The sequence below is a fragment of the Drosophila montana genome, unplaced genomic scaffold (genome assembly GCF_035044405.1).
Source record: "Drosophila montana isolate Dmon_TW-CO22-7 unplaced genomic scaffold, ASM3504440v1 contig_1505_1, whole genome shotgun sequence".
Classification (NCBI taxonomy): domain Eukaryota; kingdom Metazoa; phylum Arthropoda; class Insecta; order Diptera; family Drosophilidae; genus Drosophila; species Drosophila montana.
The window spans coordinates 207,285-230,257 of record NW_026996452.1 but is presented as its reverse complement, the minus strand read 5'-3'; the positions used below and the strand labels follow the sequence as shown (position 1 = coordinate 230,257).

The following is a 22,973-nucleotide window of genomic DNA, read 5'->3' as shown; positions in this document are numbered from 1 at the left end:
AGCTTTCGGTTAGCATTTCCCTCATTTCAAGCTTTTTTCCGCTTTGTTCCTTTCTTCGTTTCCCTATTCATTTTTCTACCTTGGAATTTTTTTCGTTGTTCTAAGAATTTCATAATTTCCCTTTGGAATTTTCCAGCTAGAGTGCGCTTTGGCACATTTTGCGTATCGCTGCGGGTTTTGTGCGTCAGCTCGTAAAACATTCTAATGAAAATTAATATGGGCCCCAGAAGAAAACTGGAGAAATTCGCGATTTGTTGCGTCTTAGGCTTTCAGGGCCAAATGAAATTGGTTTAAAGCAATAGTTTTTGTTATATACGAATAGTTTTTGTAATATATATAACTAGCGGGTATAACCCGGCCTTGCCCGTGGCACGTATGTTATAAAATCAATGTTCTTAAAAAAGTTTGAAATGATTTTGAAACTGATCGGACGGTAAACAAACATTTTTCATAGAAACGTTTTCCGCCAATTTACCACTGTTGCGAGTGGAATTTCCCAAATCGCTGAAACACGTATTCATTACATTCTTAAGTAGAGCTTTGAAAATAAGTTTGAAGCAAATCGGACACAATTTAAAACTTCGCACAACAAATCTTTGAGTCGCATTCCACCCGAAAAACTTTGGATTCTGCGAAAAGTGTGAAACACGTCTCAAATGATTTTTCTTATAGATCTTTGGAAATGAATTTGAGCGCGAAACGTCACCCACCAAATCTTTGACCTCCATTTCCACCAAGGAGGAACGGATTTTCCTTAAAGTGTGAAACACCCCTCAAATGAATTTGAACAAAGATCTTTGAAAATAAGCTTGAGGCCGATCGGATGGTAAACAAAAAAGTTACATGCAAACGTTTTTCGCGATTTTTCCACACTTGCGGATGGAATTTCCCGAAACCCCGTCTTAACGTGCACCTACATCACATAAGGTAGCTACAGTGAAAATTTCAGCTTCCTATCTCTTTCGGTTTGGGCTGTGCGTTGATCACCAATCAGTCAGTCAGTCAGTCAGGACAAACAGTTTTATATATAGAGATTTAAGCCTTTTGTTTTGCTTTTTATTTATCGCAGAGCCAAAACGTATGCGAAGATTTTTTAAAAGCCTTTTTCAGCTGTTTTTTTTTTGGGATATTCAAACTAAATGCGCTGACAAATTACGCAAATTAGTCGTAAAAATACTTGCACACACACTCTCACACACACGCATGCACACACCAATAATATGACAATATCTAAGGCTGCAGCAGGAACAGCAACAAATTTTCCCAACGCATTTAAATTGCAATTTTCGTGGCAATTGTTGTTGTTGTTGTTGTTATTGCTATTGCCAGCATTTGCATGCCAATTGGCAACAAATTAAAATAGCCCAAGCTTAAAATGAAATCGCATTTAATGACAACATACACACGCAGACACTCACACGCAATGTGGAGGAAAATGTGTTGGCCTCTTGTTGGTTGGGTTATTTCTGTTCGGGCCGGGCTCTAATGCAGTAAACACAATAAAAGCGTCAATAGGTTAACAATAGCGACATAGCCAAATCTAACTCCGCAGCCCCCCACCACACCACCCCTCCGCCCAGTCTGTTGCCTCTTTTGTTTGCCCCCCAAATGAGCCACCAAAATGCGTTGAATTTTCGTCGCGTTGCAAAACTAACGAGCAACATTGTTTAATGATGACAACCATTAGACGCGATTATGCAACGCAGCTGGAGATGTCAGGCAAAAGCCAGCGAGAAAGGGTTAGAGAAGACAGAAGCAGGGACAGCTAGAGTCAGTCAGAGGGAGAGACGGAGAGAGACACACTGTGAGAGGCATCAAAATAGACGTCCTGCGTTGCCTGTTATTGTACTTCCAAAAGGAATATCCCAACCAGAATGAAACTTAAAAAAACGTGAATGCCAATGATACATGGGCATCTAACAACAACAACAATAACAACAGCAACAACAACAGCAACCACAACAACAACAACAATAGCTAAAACCAACGACGGCCGGCTACAACAGAAATTTTTCAACGCACATACATTGTACACCATGGCACAGTGGTACAATGTGCATTTTCTGGCATTCAAATGTTCTACAAATATTAACATTTCATTTTAAAAATAATATTCTTTGCATTTATTTTACAACTTTTTTAAAATTGTGTTAACATTTAGTTTAACAGTGGCTAAAAATAATTTTAGCCCTCAGTTGCTAGTACTTTTAATTTGTATATATATTTAATTTGTATATATGAAATAAAAAAAATAAAAAATAATATAAGGGCTTGAAATAATTTTAGTTAGAATATTAAGAAGTAAATAATAAGCTTATGAATCTGTACAGTTTTTCTCTTATTGGGCACTTTTCCCTTTTAGTTAAAAAGAAAATCTATATTTCCTCAAGTGACAGTTGGAAATTCATTACATTGGGGCCACAGTCTTGAAGAGTTTTGATTCTCTAATCTTTTCAACTTGATTTCCCACTTTACTATATTTACAAACTTTTTTTTTATAAAATTCTTTTTGTCTTCTCTTACGTTTTTATTTACTCAACTGCTTTCAAGTCGATTTCTACTGCCCTTGCACTACTGTGGGACTAGTGTCTATCGCTTTGGATGTATGCATGTTTATAATGTATGCGCTTGGCTGTCTGGGCGTGTCAAATGTGGGCGTTGACAGCAGCTACAGCGGCAGCAACAACAACAATGACGACAACACTGATGACGTGCGGTTGTCATTAGAGCTGCTGGCGAGTCGGAGACTGTTGTTGATGACGTTGTTGGTAGCGCCCCTTTAGCACCCCGGCCAGCCACATACCCTACACCCTTGGCCCAACTCCCAAAGCCAGGCCTAATGCTCCATATGCAATCCCATTTGCATCGCTGACCACTGCGCTTCCTCTGTTGTTTTGTATGGGTTGTCGCCGTCCCCGTCCCCGTCACTGTTGCTGTTCCTCTTGCTGTTTGTGGTTGTTGATGTTGTTGTCGTTGGGTGTTTCTGTCGTCGTCGTCGTCGTCGTCGTCATCATTGTAGCTGCGTCTGTTACTGGGGCTGCGCCAAGTGAGGACCGCACAGCGACCGAAATGCATACAACATGAACAATGCGTGGAACTGTAAGGCTTGTGGCAATGGTGGGCGACAACTCTGGTCAAGCTGGTGTCCGACCTTTTATTAGGCGTTGATTTCATGTCCACATCGGCCCGTGTGCTTTAATTGTATGTTGCAGCAACATATAGAAATTATGCGCAGGCTGTTGCACATTGTGGCAATACGAGTTTCTTTCTGTATCAACCCTACAATAGAGTTGTGGTCTGTTGCAAGGGTTGCCAAGGCACGCGATGCGTGCTCATAATTGGCACCCGGCATTAGCGGCAGGGCGGCATCAATTTTACATTTCTTTCAATTTTATTAATTTCCGTTCTGTTATAGCTAAGCTTTTGACTGCATGGAGTGGGTTAGGGCTGGGGTTAGACAGAAAATCGAAATTCGGTTTAAAAAGTTAAATTGAAATGTTTGGTTCAAACCAATGTTTTATTTTTCTCTATTATTCTTTACTCAAATAAATTACAGGGAGTCTGTGTTAATAACAACACATTAAATGAAAAACAAACATCGAGAATTCGATTTGAGCCGGCGGTTTCCCGTTTGGTAGTTCGACGTTCACCCGCCTTAGCTGCGCAGGCTTATGACGCCACGCCACTTTGGGGTCGACTCTCCCAAAACTCTGTCAATCAATCTTTCCAAACTCCTTTATTCATTCCGGATTAATTCACCCAATACTACTATAACTTTAAAGTTGAGAATTCCATAATTGAAACACGGCCAGTATTCTGCTTTATCCCCTAATCCCCTAAATCCGTTTTCCCTGGTGGTTTTGATTACCCTAGCTGTAGTCTCTAGATTGCAATATTTTTTTTGCTTTCCTTCCTTTTTATTGGACTGGCGTCCGCTTTCAACTCTAATGATTTACATATTGTGGGCCAGCCAAACAAATTGCATTCTTTTTTATTCAAATCCCAAGCCCGAACTCTCCATAACATGAATACATTTTAGGCATCTATTGGACCACTCTATCCTCCACCCTGCCCTCCGTAATGGCATTTTGATGACATTTTTTGCATGCAAAAATGTTGCCAATGTTGCAAATATTTTGTTTTATGCATTGCAACATATTGACAGTAGGCAACTCTGGCCACTCAGCCGCACCCAGCCCCACACTGCCGGCGCTTAGCTCTCAATTATCCTGGCAATTAGTGCGACCATGTAAATAGATTGGGTAATTTGATGGGAAAGAGTGACCATTCGCTTTCCCATTTAATAGCTGATTTTCAAAGCTATTAAATGTTCGAGCCAAAGGCGGACAGGGAGGTGGGTGACAGGGTGGCAGGGTTGCCACAACTCAAAAAGTGAGTTATCATGCGAGCACTTTTCTAATTACGCTTTCGGGTGCAGCATCTCTATGGGTGGGCGGAGTGTGCCAGACAGGATGCACCAGAGCCAGGACAACATTAGCCCGGACAGATTTCCCTGCAGGCCAAAGGCTTTATATTGTTTCTGTTGTTGTTGCTGTTGTTGTTGCTTCTGTTATGGATGCAACTTTAAATTGCCTTCCCAGTGAGTTTTTCTAGCAGCTCCGTTCTCTCTCCCCCTCTCTCTCTCTCTCTCTCTCCCTTTTGGCGTCTCTCTAAATCTTCCTGGCAATGCAGACGAGCCTCTGACTTGTCTCTTCGCTCTTTTCTCGTTCCTGTGGGAATCGCATCAGTGCTCTGATTGCGCATCGCTTCAAAATTTCACAGAGGCGAGCCCCAAAATGCCTGAGTGCGTAATGCGTTTTCCGGCACTAGCCCCATGGGAGGGGGTGGTGGGAGTGGTTGGTTGTGTTGTTGCCAGGTCTGACGATATGGTGATAAAGTGCAGACATTTGACAAATTAACTGCTTTGCGTCGGGAATGTTGTTGCATCATTCGACAGGAGCAACAACAAATTCGCTGTTCCCTACATAGCAGCTGCCCCCTCCCCACCTTCCCGCCTTCACCATCACCATATCAAACAGAAGCCAAACGCGACGCTCGCTCTGATTGATTTATGAAGCCAGACAAGGATGTGCGCGTTGAGCTCCAAAGGTGTTAGACTACAGATAAGCGAGTATCAACCAATAAATACTTTTAAATTAAAGCTAAAAACAAATGGGAAATAAAAAGTATCTTACTTGATTCTGACTCAAAGCAAGCGAAAGCACGTCGTCACTTACCTAAAATAGAAAGAGAGAAATCAAGATTAAAAAAGATTTCAATTAAATAATCAGATTTTCTTATTAAAGCAAATAGTTATGAGAAATCAATTAAATTATATTGATTTTAATAATGAACAATGTTTTTCGGAGAAACGTTTACGAATGCGACACATAACAGAATTGCAAAAACAAATCCGAGAGGCAATGCAAGATAAAGAGAGAGAGGAGCATCAAGTAGGTTGTTTTCTAAAGAGTTAATGCGAAAACATTGACGAAAGCGACACAAAGAAGAATTAGCAAACAGCTCTGTTTGCAGACAATGCAGCATTAGAGATTATTTAATGGCAAGGCACATAGCTACTGAAAGTTCTTTAAGGCTAACATAAAATATAAAACATGGTAACGAAAGTCACAAACTCATAGAAAACAGCAGACTAAGGTCATAATATAATGTGTGGCGACAATAAGAAATTGTAGCATAGCAGCAGGCGCTTAATATGTACGCACATATGTATTAAGTCGTAAAATGCACGCTTAGCACACGCACACGCACACGCACATGGGGTAGAAGAACATAAAACTATTGAAATTGCTTTATAAACAGCAGGGCGGAAGTGGGGGCGGCACTATAATTTCAAGACTAATGGCACAGCCGCAAAAACTGTTTCCCAAAATATCAAAGCAGGTGGAGAGCGTGCGGGCAAGGGGTCGGCTGTGCGTGAGTGACCTTGGACCTAGCGCTGGCCGAAATGACAGTCACAGCACAAACTTTGACACATGTCAAAGCGGGGGCGACAGCGAGCAGAGCGCGATGTGGTAGACAAAAGCTCTTTGGGGCCACACACCTGAGCGAGGTGGGCGAGAGAAAGAGAGTGCGGGGGGGTCACACAAGATCCTGTTGGCTACTGTCGCGTCACGAACTTACATAAAAATCAACAGTTTATGGCCAACGCATGTCCTTGAGTGGCAAAAGTGGCAGCAGCAGCAGGCGAGAAGAGCTGCCCCCACAATCAGTCCCACAGGACATGGCAAAAGTTTTCGTCTGGCTTGCAGCGCAGGTCCTCTGCCAAATGTCTTGCCATCTATTTGCATTTTCTATTTATTTCTTTATCCCTTTGGCAAGCCGAATCGGCGGCACTTGAGTTTGGCAGCCATTAGTGGCACGTCCTTGTCCCTGTCGCCCTGTCGCCCTCTCTCCCTGTTGCCCCTTCTTCCTAGTTCCTCCTGCGCGTTGTTTATTTTTTCTGCTGTCCCCGAGTCCTGGCCTGACTTGGCCTGTTTGTATCTTCCACTTTGGCACTCATATTTTATTAAGTAGCAAAGTTGACAGGGGATTTGAGGCCTGGCCCTCGCCCCCGCTCCATGCTCGCCCTTAGGAGTAGATCCAAGTGGAACTGTCATTTTGTAAAGTAAATATTGGTAATTTTTATTGAGGACTTTGCTTGATTCTCCCTATTTTGCCCGCCGGGCTTAGCCATACTAAGAAAAAGAACTTTTGGCAAATTACAAACATTTAGTTCGAGATGGAAAACCTGAACTTGAACCCAAATCAAGGCAGATAGCATTAAGCATTAAGCGAAAGTGATTGCAGCCAGAGAATTAGAAACACATTTCCTTTTTTTTTTCTTTTTACACAACCCCTCCACTGCAACCCGGCCACCCTCTCGTACATATTGTTAGGCAACGCATCGTTGGGCCCAAAAATTGTGTGTGTTCGAAAATCCAGCAGACCGTAAGAGACAACATAAGCGATAACAAGTATTTTTGGGCGGTTGCTAACGGGATTTGCAAGCAACCTCCCCCTTGGCGAGAGGGAGGGGAGGAAAGACAACCCTTGAGAGAGCTTACTTTAACCTCTAAATGTAACCATGGTTAAGTCAGGTGTTGCTGCATGCAACACACAGACAAATTGCCAATGGCTAAGTGAATTTTGTGCAGGGCAACAAAAAGTGTTGCATACTTTGGGGTGTCTTTCAGCTAAATGCGGTACAGTTGCGTTTAGTTGAACTAGCTAGCGAAAGATCACCGGATCAAATCGAGCAGTAATTGCCGGTATTGCTTTTTGTTTGTTTAATTTCCTTATGCTTATGCTTCAGAAATATGGCCTCCTGGGCATATGCGAGTTTCAAGTTAATTGAACGTCTTTTTGGCTTAAATTGTCCATAGATTTATAAATCAAGCTTGCCCACAATAGAAATTCGTCACTTTTGATATAATATTTTTTCGCTAGTCTGGTATTCATAAAGATTTCAAGTGCTTTTGGCACACATCATTTAACTCGGGCCGGTTCTCGGCTCTCAAATTCAGGCAAACCTGTTCAAACAGCTGCCTTTCAATTTCAATCAGCACACAATTCAACGCTAATAGCTTTTCCAGTTAGGAAGCAGGAAATTTGCAAGAGGTTTGGGGCTTTTGCTATTTACTTTTCACACAAATTGTTATAAAATATTTAAAAATCATGCTCGAAGCGGCTCTGGAGCCGAATCGAGCCTTGAAAGCGAGCGTCGGGTCGGGGTAAATTTTTTGCCCAACAAAAAAGAGAAAAGAGAAGGAAATAAAAATAAAATGCAAAGATTTTCAGGCAGCAGCTTTTCAACAGCTTCCGTTTTAGATGGTGCGCCTCTTAAATATGCACACACACAGCTTCAATTTCATACGTACGTGTGTGTGTGCCTCTGGAGAATTGAGGCCCATAACAATGTACACATGCATATATACACTCTATATACGTTGTTGCTGGCATACGCATGAATATTTAAATTCCAGTGAAAATAAATTGCACAAAATATTCATTTCAATTTCATTTTTGTTATCTCGCAATTTATTCCCCTGCAATGCATTTTTTATATCCCGATATTTACTATATAAACCCATTTACATACAAAATTCTATATCAGATGCATCTGTGTATCTGTAATATTTCTCGCAACAGCTTTATCAGCTTTTTGTTTCGTTTCCATTGTTTCTCCAATTTAGGTGTCAGTTTAGTCGAGCTCTTGTAATATCTAGATTTCTTTACAGTTGTTCCAGGTCAAGTGGGATCATCTAAACAGATGAAAGCTTTTTATGTTCCAATTTCAGCGTTTTACTTGATTTTGTAAATTCTAAAAATCCTTTTCTTTTGTTTATATGCTTAAAATATTATGTATAAAAGAGCCGCTACGCCAAAGTTTAATGTTCCCTTCCAGTTGCTCCACCGTTTTGTAGCACACACATGACAATTGTCAATAGCTTAGCTATAAATCTGAATGTGATACCCAATATATTTCCAATTCCATTTTATAGGCTAAAAGACACATGGAATTAACCCATTTTAAAAGCCGGTTTACATATGACACTTGATTAATAAATGTGTCACGTTTCATTTGCATCGTTTCACACTGTGAAATGGGACAAATTAGGCATGAGGGCCATCAATTCGGGTGCTTTCCTGACAAATTCGGCTTAGCTCATTTGTAAAATGTGTAAATCTTTATTGTTCTCGTGTCACATTTTTGACGCATTGGGGCAAAACAATAAAATAAAACATACATTTTATTCTCTTTTGGGGCGGGGCTGGGTCCGTGGCACGTCTCAGTCATTTCCATGCGATTAGCATGCCCGAAAATTGGCACTAAACTGTTATAAATGGCCTGACAACTTTCTATTTTTTTTCCATTTTGCAATTCTTTGTGGCAAACATTTTCGATTCGCCGCAAAATGGCGACGCGCCAAAGTAACGGAAGAAAGGAGAAAAAAAAATGAAGTCGCCGTCAGACGCAGCCGCTTTTTGCTTTTTTTTTTGGCTAGTGAAAAATCAGCTTCCGGCGTCTTTTTATGCGCCACCCTCGCAAGCCAACCTGAGCAAAGTCTGCAGTTGAAACAAATTTAATTTTCTACTTTTTAGCGGCTGCCAGACAAATAGAAACAAGCCGCAAAAGCCGCCAAGAGACGCCTGCGGCTGACGCGCAGCGCGCCGGCTGCTTTTGGCTTTATTTTTAATTTTATTTTTTTCAAATTTCCTTTAGCCGTTTTCAAGTTGACTCTTTATAGGTTTTTTTTTTATATATTTTGCCCACAACTAGTAAAAACTTTTAGATAATTACATTTGGCGGCGGCGGCCGTTGCTTTGGCAGCTAAGTCAAAAGTACACAACAACAAAATATGAAAAGACCCAGAAGGAGCTTTTGGATGTACGCAAAGCCGAAACTGAAGTACACTGCAAAGTGTTAACGAGAGTTATATGTCATATGTCATATGATGCTGAGGTAAGAGAGTATTTTGCTTTTCTTTATAAAGTAAATATATATATAGATAAACATGATCAGGAAGACGAGCTGAGTTAATCTAGCCACGTCCATCTGTTCCACTTCTTTAATTTGTATATTATCGATAATTATCGCTTTTCAGACATCAAATTGAATTTAGTGGTGTATATACATGTTCCTTACAGCCTGGCAAAAGTCTTTCTCATATTGCAAAACATTTCATATTAAAACTCGAAGACCCGCCCGAGGCAAGGAATCAAAAGCGACACTTGTGCTGTCAATATCTGGTTTCTTCTTATTTTTTGACTGCCTGTTTAATTTAAATTTATTTTTTTTTAAGCTTCCACTTAGAAGCTGATGTGTGCGCTGACTTCTGGTGTTGACTGTAAACTAATTTCGTGATGGGCGCCCAAAAGTATGCAAATTCTTTGGCAGCGTCTTTTGATGTGCGCTTTAATCATATAGTAAGAGGGGGCGTAACTAACAAATTGTTGGAAAAGAGGGTGCTCGGGGAGAGGGAAGAGGGAGGGGGCGGTTGCAATTATGTGTAGCACAATCAATCGAGCGGCCATTTTGTAATATCCGGCTTAAAATGTAATATGCGAAAAGTTGATGGGAATTCAAAGAAACGAACAAAATAAAGAAAAGACCACCCACACATGTGCATAGCTTAATTGCTTTTTACGACCCTATGCATAAATATATATATACAAGATGTTGGTCTATAACTATTCTTCTAGGTATACATAATTGCCTTCTGCCTGTTGACAAAAGGCCGAGGCAGACAAAGGGAGTGGCGGCAGCTGCCAGTGACAGCTAAAGAAAATGTGAGTGATAAGAAAAAGAATAGATAGTTATAGCCAAGATAAATAGAAATAGAACGGGAAAATGCCACCTGGAGTGGAGCATGGGGTAGTAGCAAATATGGACGAGAACAATTACACTTTTAAGCAGGCAACGACCCGAGAGATGAAATGGGAGAAAGACTTGGAGAAACGATGAAAATGCATGTAAATGAAAATAAAGATGAGAATCCAAAGTTGATAACCAGTTGCAAGTTGCTGACACATGCCACAAGCGGAGCAACACACACACAGACACACACGGGACTCCAGCTAAGCAGGCAGCACAATAGCGACAACAATAGAAAGAGAGTGAAAGAGAGTGGAGTAAAGAGAAAGAGAGAAAGAGGGGGCTTGCAGACTATTACCATTGTTGGCAGCAGCCGCAACAGTTCACATGGCTCATTTTCAACGGTCAAAGGAAGCAGGATATACAGGATATATACAACAGCAACAGCAGGATATGCCAGGGCAGTTTTTTATGCTGTGCGTCTTTTGGGGCAGCTACGCACACACACACACACACACATACACACGCACGCACACACATAAATCTGCTGCATGAATGAAATATGGCAAATGTCATTTAACATGACAACTTGATGATAATAATAACAATAACAACAATAGGGGGCAGGGGTGAGGAGCGGGTATACCAAAAATCTTGCACAGAACGTCACACGGGCAGCTCCTTTGTTCACATAGACAGCGGGGTGACAAGGGGGTGGTGGCTTGGCATGTGACAAGGAGCAAACAGAAAAGGTGAAACGACAATAAACTAAAGCTTACGAAAAGAAAAGGCGACTAAAGATTGAAAACCCGAGATAGAGAAATAAGCAGAAAAAAAATATGTTTAGATAAGCACTAAAAGACCAGAGATTAGACGGAAGTCCAGATTAAGCACAGGGGAAGGGGATTACGTAATGAATGAGGCTTGCAGAGAACAGCATATTGAGAGTCAAGTATGCCTAAGACATATAATATAGGAAAGTTGAGTTCAATAAGAGGAAGAAGGCTGTTCAGAGCGCTCCATTGCTGCGGGAGACAGGTATACTTTATGGAATATCAATATCAGAACCCAAGCGCCTCGAGCACTTCATTAAGCGCACAAATCATTAGATTCGGTATAGCTATCAGTTACCTGTTTTAGGAGCTGGGGCATTCGAATCAAGCTCTGTCGGGGAACGTATGTGAATGCGGTCAGTGCGTTTGTCATTCCAGCTGGTTTCCCTCTCTCTCTTTTTTCTCTCGCTCCCACAAAAGCACATTTAGTGTAAACCAAGTCGACCGCAAGGCAATTGATATGCATGCAGCAGTCGGACACCGAGAGTGCGTGACAGAGAGAGCTAGATATATTGGGAGACAGCGGGAGAGAGACGGCGGCACACATACGCATGTCGGTTGCAGGCAGAGCCAAAGCTAATGTTGCACAAGGCACAGCCGGAAATGTGGTTACATAATCAAGAGAGAGAGAGAGAGAGAGACGGCAAGAGACAGCAAGAGTGAGAGAGCGTCCTTTATACGTAGGCCGTGAAAAACTGTTGCCTACTTCTTGGAACATTATTAATTTTGATCCATTTCGCAATGTGACGGAATTTTGAGTCATGCAATTCGAGAGCCTGATGGAAAATGCCGAATCGTTGCGGTGGAAATTTTGCAAATTCTTATGAATATTTATAAATGTGCGAAATTCAATGGAAATGTGCCCGAAAATATTTCCCGAAAAGCATAAAGGAAAACACAACTGATATCGAAGCCGAAAGCAAAGCTGTTCAAAACAAAAGCATTTAAAAGTTTTGATTTTTGCTGGGAATTGTTGATGCTGGGCTAGTGGGGCTTCTGTGTGGGTGGCTAGCTCGTAAGGTACTGAAACAGGATCTCAAACAAAAAGCAAACAACAATTCAACATCCGCTGCAAAAAAATCGCAATGAAATTTCCGGAAGTTGTGCATAAAATGGGCTATGCATACGGAAATCATCAACCCCATGGCTGAGCACGAATCATGGCAGGGTTGGCGAAAGCGGCAGTGAGCTGCAGGAGTGGGGCATGCTGCAGCTTGCCTATTATGGTGAAAAGGGGCGTGTTGGCAGGGGGTTGCACTGACCAGCAGCAACAATGAAATGACGCCAAATGAAATGCCAAAAACAATGCGAACGGCTGGCTGCCAACTTCCGGCGAGCGGAGAATGCAATGCTGAAGCCATAGAGAGAGAGAGAGAGAGAGAGAGAGGGAGAGGAGAAGCATAATAATGATACAGGGAGAGAGGGGGAGGGAAAGGGGCTGCTGCTGCTGCTGATGATGATGACCTTCAGTTCGCTGCTGCTGCTGCTGCTGCTGCTGCTCAGTTGACCAGAAAGGAGCTGCGAGTGTCCTGGCCAGGGTCGGGGGTCGAGGGTCATTTTGATGGTATATTTTTTTGTTGCTTTTATTGTTTCACATTTCTGTGAAATTTAGACGCGTGGCTGAACTTGGTTCATGACTCATTTGATTTCAATGGCAACTGTTCATTTGGCAGTGAAAGTATTCAAGAATCGAACAATAGAACCAACACGGCGGCTCAACGTTGCGACACAATTGCCCAACAGATTAGGCCAACGACTTATCGATAAATGTGTCCGACAATAAGGCGGAAGTGTTGGAAAACGTTGTGCGTGGAGTGTTAGGTGCGTTGCAAGCCCTATTTGCATATGAATTGCTTTCGAAATACCCTACCGAATTGAATTTCGACATGATTTTATAAATTATGAAATATTTGTCTTGATTGAATGACTGATTGGTTGGCCGACTGATTGATGATCGACGATGATCGAAGACTCTTTTAAATTAATTACGCCACGATTGTATAATTTTAACGTTAAAAACTGTTTGTCTTGATTGACTGACTGACTGATTGATTAATTGGGCGACGGGCTGGTTGATAATAAACGCTGAACAATTACTCCCTCAATTGAATTACCCCATTAATTTATATCCTAATCCTAATAAAAGACCGTTTGCACTGACTGACTGATTGATTGAAGAACTAACTGACTGATGAGCGACGCAAAGCGAACAAATTTTACATGAACATGACAGGCAAATTTAATGTAAATTATGATGTGCATATATTGCTGGTCCCACTGTGCGCAGCTTTTGAGCTGATCTAATCATAAGAGATATAAATATGCAAGTTGAGGGTCATTCCCAGGTTGGCAGCTGGCAAAGAGCAAAAACCAAATGCCGCAGTCCCCGTCCAATGATGAGCTTTCAGTTTTAAGCGCTTTACCAGTTGGTTGCGCTGCATTCCGCAAATGTAAATCGCTTTGCCCGAAGGGGGCTAGGAGGAAAAAGCGGAACTGCAAGGGGGCTGGCAGCGGAAGTTCTGGGCAACTAGGCAGCTAACCGAGTGATTCTAGAGTAGAGTTTGCAATTGAAACTAAACACAGAGAGCGAAAGAGACAAAGAGAGAGAGAAAGAGAGAGAGTGAGAGCCAGAGAGACAGTTGCTAGGGATTAGGACTGAATGATTTGTTAGACAGGAAGACTGTAAGGACAGTGGGACAGGCTAACTGATAGACACAATGGGCCACAGGACATGGCACATAAATGTTTAATAGCTCAAGCAGAAAATTAATTTTTATGTAAAACATTTTTGAAAAGGCCAAAAGACAAACGATGAATGATGAACGACGAACAAAAGCCCGCAAACAACATATTTTACATAATTCTCTTCAAAAAGTTTAAACTTGATAAACAATTTCATTTGAAGCAGATGCTTAACAGCAGCTACAACAACAACAACAACGACAAAAACAACAACAAATTGTAATAAAAGGAATTTCGCTTTCATGTTGCGCACCGTTGGGGACGCTGCCTCGTTTTTCTTGCTTTGCGCCTTCAATGCAAAAACTTTGCTGCCACTTTACACACACAAAAGCCGCACATATACACACACACACACACACACACACACACACGCTCGCACGCACACCCATAAACATGACGCAACAAAGGTGCGTTGTCGTATAACCTGAAGCCAATGCGCTGCGCAGCAAAGTATGCTATGATTTTGTCCCATATACCCTACACGCTGAAACAGGCTTTTCAGTAGTTTCAGCGAGATGGTTACTTGTGAGCTAACGAACGCCTATTAAATACCACAGAACTGCAATAAATATTAGATATAATCTACCTAAATTTATACATAATAAAGGCTTTAAAATCTTTCCTTTTTTACTAAGGATCTTTACTTTAGGCACATGTAGTCCTTGCCTTAATATCAATGAAGCAAAACTTTCCAAAATATCGTAGTGTCCATATTTTCGCGATACACTTCTCTTTTTTATTGTTCTTTATTCTCTCAGGGTAAGTTTGGCTTCATCTTTGCCAGGGCAATGTTTAGAGGCGTTTAGGAGTGCGTTTAGGTTGTTGTTGTTGGACTGTTGGCAGCAACGATGCAGCTTTTGTTTAAATTTCAATCAAAAACAAATTTTCAAAGCTGCTTACGAGCAGCGTTAGAGAAAAGCAACGAGGGGCGTGGGCAGAGAGTGGGGCACATGCAGAGACAGCTGTGGCATGTTGCATGCCTAAGGGGGTGGGAGGCGGGCGAACTCACGCTCTAAAGGCATCAAGTAGCAGAACGGACTGCAACAAGTTAGCAATACATGAGGGCGAACTTGGTTATGCCAAGAAAAAGAGGCAGAAAGAGCGAGCGTGAGGGGGCCAGAGAGAGCGAGAGCGATAGAGAGTGAGCAAATGCACAGCATAAAAGTGCCGCTGGTGAATCAACAACAAGACACGCCCACTGCAATTCACTTTCCCCCAGCAAAGTCAAAAAGCTTAGAGGCAGGGGCAGGCGTAGGGGCGCAACCAGTAGGGCTTACAAAAAGGAACCACTGTGTCTTATGTTTAACTATAATTTGCCGCTGGGGCATGCACACACACACACACACATATGCACACACATCCAAGCGAAAAGAGAAAATGCAACATGGTGCAAAAATATAATTAGAAATATGAAGCAAGGCAGCAGTCTTTTAGGGAAGAGCGGGGTTAGTCTGGGGTTACGGACGGGTCTTTAATAATGATTTGTTTTTAAGGTTCATTTGCCTCGGCTCGGGCGAAGCTGGGCTCAATTCTAGCTCTAGCTGTAGCTGTAGCTGAAGCATGAAGTGCAGTGTAAATGTCTTGACTTCTTGTGTTTGTTGAGCCCTTAAGCGTTTACCATGTGGCACGTAGGCAGGCGAGATTGGGGGCGGAGATGGGCGTGTTTTGGCCAGGCAGCTGCAACTCTGGAGAGGTGTGTCTGTGTGTGTGTATGTATGTATGTATGTGTGTGCGTCTAGTTAGGTTTTTGTGGTCGCCTTGTGCCTGAACCATAATGAAATGCTCGTCCAGAGTCTGTGTTGTTTATGCAAAAATTTTATATTTTTGAACCTAAATGTTACACCAGACACTCACGCACAGACACACATACACACACACACACACACGCACATACGCGCACAGGTGCACACACGACACAAAGGTACACAGTTACAAAGTGCTCTCTATTTTTAATTAATTAAGAGTTTCGCCCCAAGAGCAGGCAGCCAAATGTACAAAATTGAGGCTAAAACTACAGTGCAAATTGCCTAAGGGCAACCACACATGAACATATTTAAGGTGTTTATTAAAAAATAAATTAATAAATCTGAAATGAATGCGAAATGTAACAACTTAAATCAAGTCTTTTTTTTTGTCTTGAATATCAACTTTTCGTTTAAATATTGTCTACAGCGATATCTTTTTGATTAAATCTTTCACAGAGCAACTGAGGAGCTATTTAAAATAAACTTTGAGTTATTTCACTGTAAATCAAATTGGATTTCTCTTTCGCTGGGGTGGCGCACATTGAAGCCCTGTTCTCGCACAGCCCCTCAAACACATAATAACAGAGGCGCACGCAAAAATAAATTAGCTATAAAATCCGAGCAGTTAAAAGCCTACCTCAGGGCTCACTTTCCTAAAGCTACCCCCGCTCCGACACCCGCAGCGCACGCCGCCCGCAGAAAACTTTTACTAATTGCGTAATAATCTCATTACATTTAAAAATACATTTACAACAGCATTTATACCTGCCCCAAGGCCAGAAAACGTTACAGAAGAGCGGCAAGGGCAAATGCTGAAGGAAGGAGGGAATAAAAGAAACAGCAGCAACAACAAACAGAAAATCCCAATTGAAAGAAAGGAGACGGCAGTCAGTCAAGAAGAGCACAAAACTCAGGAACAAGACAGCCGCCCGGAAGCGTTGATAAATGATAGACCCCCGCCCAATCCACGTCTCTGCGTGGAAATAAATCTACACATAAAAAGAAGAAGAGGAGCGCACAAGAAGCTGCCGAGTCTTCACAGACTATGACAAAAAGGCACTAAAAACTGTCAAAATTGCGTCAGCTTATGAATACGAAATGCTCAGAGCCGGCAAATTAAAGCATGACAAAAGTTTTACAAAACCGAATCCTTGAACAAGGCTCCCACCCAACCAGAACCAGACAAACAACAAAACCCTCCCTCCTTTCGCTGCAGCAGCGGACCTGAAAGCGAAACGCATATCGCCAGATCCCGCTTTGGCTTTCATAATGAGTAAAATGTCACAAGTTGACGCAAGTAAATATTTAAATGTCAGATTTCTATATAAGAAAACAGAAGCCCCCTGCGCCCTCACCCCAAATAGACAACAACGAGCCGCAGTACAAAACCCCAGACAAGAGTAAAATATGTCTCATAATTTTGGTTGTTGTGCAAAATTCATTCTAAACAGAAGAATTTCCTGCTGACTGCTTGTCATTCCCCTCGATTTCCACTCTTTTCTTCTCCCTCTCTCTTTCACTCTCTCTCACCCACTCTCCCGCTCTGTCTTGCTCTTTGTTCAGTTGAGCCCAAAGATATGCGGGCCTCAAGCTGAAAGCACATTTAAAGCACTGCCTTTGCATGTGGGTGGGAGTGGAGAAGGAGAAAATAACTACCCCAACCTAACCGCACTTCCTTTGCACTTGTAAGGAATATCTTTCCCTCTCTTCCTCTCCCTCTCCCTCTCCCTCTCATGCATGCAAAATATGCTCGACCGCCGTTTGACATTTACAAATGACAAACATTTGACAAACAAAATGTCCTTTTGTCAGTGTGTCCTGCGCGTGTGACAGGAGCATTGTCGTAAGCGCTTAATGTGGGCGCTACAACCGCGCTGGAGGCGTGGCATATTTGATGTAGAGCCCGCAGCAGCAACTTGCAGCAAGTCTGTGCGTTATTACCTTAAAATGCGTCAAACAACAGCAGCTACAGAGAACAATTAAAATACAAGAAACTTGAGGAAATGACACAGAGTTAGGGGCGGATGAAGATAAAAGAGCGAGGCATCTATAAATACTGGGCAATTAAATGCGTTTAATGAATAAGGAGGAGGGGTTGAAAAACAAAAGGCTTGAGTACAAAGATTTGAAAACTTTTCGCGATAATCAAGAGAATTGCTTTTAATGGCATTTTAAATAGCAAAAACAAACATCAGCTGTAAAACGTTTACGTATGAGTAATAAACAGAAAGGCACGAAACCAATGTAAGCTCGCAAGAGCGTGAAAGAGAGAGAGAAAAAGAGAGACTGAAGCATCAGCTGTAAAACAATTACGAATGAAGCACAAAAGGGAAGGCACCAAATTGGCATGCGCTCGCGAAAGCGTAAAAGAGAGAGAGAGAGAGAGACGGTGTAGCATCAGCAAAAACGTTTACGTATGAGGCAGAAAGAGAAACTAAAAAAGGGAATGTGTACTCTTAAAAGTAAGATAGTGAACACGCTTGCAAGTTACAATAGAATATCCGTTGATTAGATACTCTCTTAATACATAAAGGTAATTAAATAAACAATATACAATAAATGTAAAATATAAATAAGTATATAGAAAACTGTGCAGTTACTCTTTCAAATAACTACAAATTGAAGCTTGGCATACCTTACATCAAAGAGTATTCTAAGAGCCATAAACTATCTATATGCCCACAATAGCTGTTATCGAATGCTCTGAATCTAGAGTAGTTACAGCTTGTTGTTGTGCCCGTTAAGCTTAATTTACTGTAGTTATTTCACGTAGCGCCACTTAGGGGCGGGGTTGAACATCAGCAAAATTTCTGACTGAACGTAATACACCTAGCGCCGGCGCGCTAACAAGCAGCGGGACATTACTTTTAATAAACTCTAGGCCAACAGATAGGCCGCCGCGTCCATGTGCGGCTATTGTCCTGTGCGCGTGGGTCCTGGGTGTGGCCAGCACGCACCTACGCAGTCAGCTTGAGGTCTGGGGTGGGGCGGGGTCTCTAGCTATATTTACAGACGGGCCCAAAAGTGCTTGCACTCTGCACAGTCTGTCGGCCTTTTTTCTGTTAGCCAGGAGCTTCGTGTAAATATTTGGCTTTAATAGAATTAAATGATGAAGAAGCGCATACTCAGAAAAAAAAGGAAAATTGTTTGCCACCCTCGCTAACAAGGGGCTGGAGCCAGGGTCAACACTTAAATTAATAAAGTAAATAATAAGCATTACGTGAGGAACAGGACACAGCTCGGCCAGGTGGACAGGGCAGGACAGGACAGGACACGGCCGCGTTGAAAGTGAATTAAACGTCACTTATGTGGCTTAAAAACTGCGCTCCGAAAATATGTTTTTTGGTTGTACTTCTTTTATGCTATGAATACAGCTTTTAAGTTCCCATTTTTTGCAGGACTTTTCGGTGCTACGCTTTGTTGATTAATTTATGGTCCTGGGCCGGGGAGTGGGGACTTGAGCTTACAATATTTTGTGGCTCTTAGCGTCAAGCGCATTGCAGCAGTTAGCGCCTAATCCAGCTCAATAGGGCTCAGCTGCCAAGGCAGCCGCCAGGACGAAGTCGACACACAGGACATACACAGGACACACCCAGGATATACGGCGACTGCCTGAGCTGAGCGCGTTTGCGGCTGGGCTTAAGGGCGCTGCGCAAAGCTCTTTGATTGAATTGGAGAATTGGAAATTGGGAACAGGCAATGAACATAATTATGCGGCTGCTGTCAAGTGGCCGGGCACTTTATTTAAATGCGATCCCGGGATTAGGATTAGCCGCCCAATGTCCTTTTGCGGCTCGAACTTAAAGGTAACTTACGCAATATTCGGGCCAAATGTAGGCGACGCCTTTCGCAGGACTTGAACTTACCTAAAAAGAAAAGAAGCAGAAAATACAAATTTAATTTAAATTAATTTCAACAACAATCGAGACAAGTGACAGGATAAGCCTGAGGGTCGGTGGAACAAGGCGTGGCAGATGATAGACGACATTGTCATTATGTCAAAATCTTCGGAATAAATTGCCTTTTCTTTTGCTCAATTTTAAAGGCCCTACTTAAAAATCCATTAAAAATTAGCATGAATCCATAAAAGGGACAGCAAATGAGTAAAAGATTTCGAAAGAGTTGCACAACGCAGTCGAGATGCCCTTTAGATGTAGATGGGATTGTGAACGAGAGCTTGAAAGCAATAAAAGAGTGGAGCATATAAAATCACTATTAATATAAACTAAAAGCTAATTAAAATATTTATAATAAAATTAATATAATTACTAGATTAATTAATTACGTGGGTAAATGCTTCTCAAGTCAAAGGTTTTATCCATACTTAAGTAATTGTAGATGTAATTAAATTTAATATTGCATAAGTAAATAAAAGTAATTAATTATTTTAAAATATTTAATGAATACAATTTAATTATTTACCTAAATATAGAATAACTTTGGTAATTAGACATAAAATGTCAATAATATACAGTTAATTATATAAATACAGAAGTAATATTTAAATATTTTTATACATTTTGTAAAGTATTTATAAAATAATTTAATTATGTATCTAAGTAATTAAAGAATCAATTACTTTAGTCAATTAACGATACATTATTTAACATAATTATAAGGTAATTAAATATTTAATGGTAAGATTCACTGAAGTATTTAAGTAATAAATTATAAAAAATGATTATTAGTTTTAGGTGGAATTCATTTTCAATGACTTAAGTAATTAAAAGCATTAAAAAACTAATGTAATTATAATTAAGTAATTGACATATGTAGTTACTTGAGTTTTATAAATTGTAGCAGAGTCTTGTTTAAAAATTAACCACACTATTTATAATAAGCCCCCGCTCTTACTTCGACATACTGTAAAAATTTGCCACAGGCTCATTTAAAGCGTAGACATAAATTCGGTTTTATTTTGTTTTCCTTTCATGAAATTGACAAGAAGCTGTCATTAATTTGCATCAAATCAATTTCTCTTCGACAGCTGCCCTGCCCGGCCCTGTTTTGTTGCCTTGGCCTAGGCGCAGGCGACATAAAAATGCAAATTTTGTTGCTGTTGGCTTTAAAAAAAAGGAAAAGGACAAGGACATGATCGAGGGCGAAGCAGCAAAAGGAACTCAACTGCCACAGCTTGACACGAGCAGAGACGCTTTTCGCATATGTGACATGGCAACAAAATTGCTAAAATATTATTACAAGTAATAGGCACAAGGAGAAACAACAATTTGTGGCAGGGGCAGACTTGAGGTGGGGGGACGACCGAAAAGGGTGTTGAAATTGATGCCAGTGGCAGGCAGACAGGCAGCTGGCTTGATGATGGGGATGATGGGGATGATGTGGATGAAGCCTGGCTATATCAATAGGCATATCAATACAGCCGACACACATACACACACACACACACACTTCTGAGCCCCTTACCCTTCTTAGCCCCTAGCCTGCGGTTAGACGTGCCCGAAATACATTAAAAGTTAGACAGCAAACAGGAACAGGGTCTGGGACAGGGGCAGGGGGTGCACACTTCGGGGCATTTTCTATACAAACAAATTGCTGCGTACGCGACTTGAAAGCCAAAAATTGATTGATGTTACTTTGCGTAGTCTGCTTTTAGGCCAAGTTAGTTAGAGAGCGGCAAAGAGGGGAGCAGGGAGAGGCTAAAGAAGAAAGCTGGCTCTAATGCGATTTTGAGTGCTCATTGTTGGCCATTAGTTGGAGTTGTAGAGAAAGCCAAGTTTCGCATGTGTTTCTCATCCTCTCTCTCTCTCGCTCTTTGTTATGGCCCAACGCCTTGAGAAATGCGCATTTAATTGAGTGTGCGGCGGGGCGGAGTAGGAGGTGGGGCTGGTAGGGTATAATTGAATAACTGTCAGCACTTTAATTAGAGCGTAAAAAATTGCAATTGCAATGACATATAATTGCAATTGCGCAGCAGCAGCTGCAGCGTCATTTGTTGGCAACGCATTTAGCTCGACCTTATTTGAGAGAGAAAGCGAGAGACACACCGAGAGCGGGAGATGGAGAAGAGAGGGGCCTGCTATATTGAGAAGACATGTATTTATGATATTTATTGAAATCCGCATCTGCATCTGTATCTGCATCTGCATCTGCTCGTTATGTGTAGCTGCTTTGGCCACAATTTCTATCCAATTAAAGCGCAACGAATTGTCTAACCTTTTGTGTAATAATTTCACATTTACAGCGACAGAGACAGAGACAGCGACAGCGACAGAGAGACAGAGAAATGGACAGGGAAAAAAACAAAAATTAAATCCAATTAAAACCAAATAAAACTTGCAAACAAACTTTTGTGTTTAATTTCAATTTACAGAAAATTTCAACAACTGTTTTAAATTTCAAATTGGGAGAAATCCATTTGTGCTTTTTTAATTCTGCAATTTGGAAAACAGGTAATGACAGCTCTTTAATTAGTGTGCAACGCTTTACTCAAATAGTTTCAAACTATTTAATTTGTAGCCAATTACCTTTCCAACCACCAAACGTAAATATATTAAATGTGGAATTTAAAGCAATGCAAATTGATTAAATTAGGAATCGAAATAGTTCTATGTAAACAGTGATAGAACATAATGTGACCATGGAGGACAAACATTTTAACGGCATGTATTTGACGTTAGATTAGTATGCAAGACAGATGAATGATGAATATGACTAATATTTAAGTTATAGCAATAACATTTTATGCTCTATGCAAATCAAACAGATTTTACAATGGCAACAGCGAGATAAACAATATATAATGCAGGTTTAAAGAAAAATGTGCCCATGGAGGAGAAATGGTAATAATATGTTCAATTACATAAAAAGCATAGTGATAAAGTTATCATAGAGGACAAGAAGTAAGTCAGGCAAAAGTAAACCAATGCAATTGGCAAATAGCATGATAAACTGTAAAATAAATGTTCTACTATAATCAAAAGTATGACCATTTAATGACTAAATACGATGAACGTATAAAGAAAATGTAATGAAGTGCTTTAACAATAGAGTATAGGTAGATGGTTGATAATATAAGGACAGAGAAAATAATATGAACATGAACACGAAATGAATAGACGAATAGAATTCGTATAGTTCCAGAAGTCTATAGAAAATGAATTAACAAGCAAATGCTCGAAATTTTCTGCAAAGACAGAGCCAAGAAAATTTGACCGTTAATTGCCATGTACAATAATATGATAGATAGCAAGACAAAACTCCAAGAGAATCCTTGCACAAATCATGCCGAAACATAAACTCGGCATGTTCAATGAAGTCACAAAATGCCGTCATTCTTAACGCCATTTCGGTAAATAAAAAAGAGAAAACACATGT

At 41.0% G+C, this 22,973-nt stretch overlaps 1 protein-coding gene across 8 annotated transcripts in view; it reads right to left on the bottom strand.

Moving 5' to 3' along the window:
- The window catches only part of pum (pumilio), a 228,671-nt gene that overhangs the window by 31,563 nt on the left and 174,135 nt on the right, over nucleotides 1-22,973 (bottom strand). For 3 of the 8 annotated variants that reach the window (XM_064696671.1, XM_064696704.1, XM_064696713.1), the window contains one exon: nucleotides 5,196-5,237. The exons of 3 other annotated variants lie outside the window; for them this stretch is intronic. In XM_064696671.1, coding sequence (XP_064552741.1) covers nucleotides 5,196-5,237 — 42 coding nt within the window. Of the gene's footprint in view, nucleotides 1-5,195; nucleotides 5,238-19,453; nucleotides 19,505-22,973 lie in introns of all 8 variants that reach the window. 2 more of the 8 variants (XM_064696664.1, XM_064696688.1) reach the window with 1 other exon arrangement.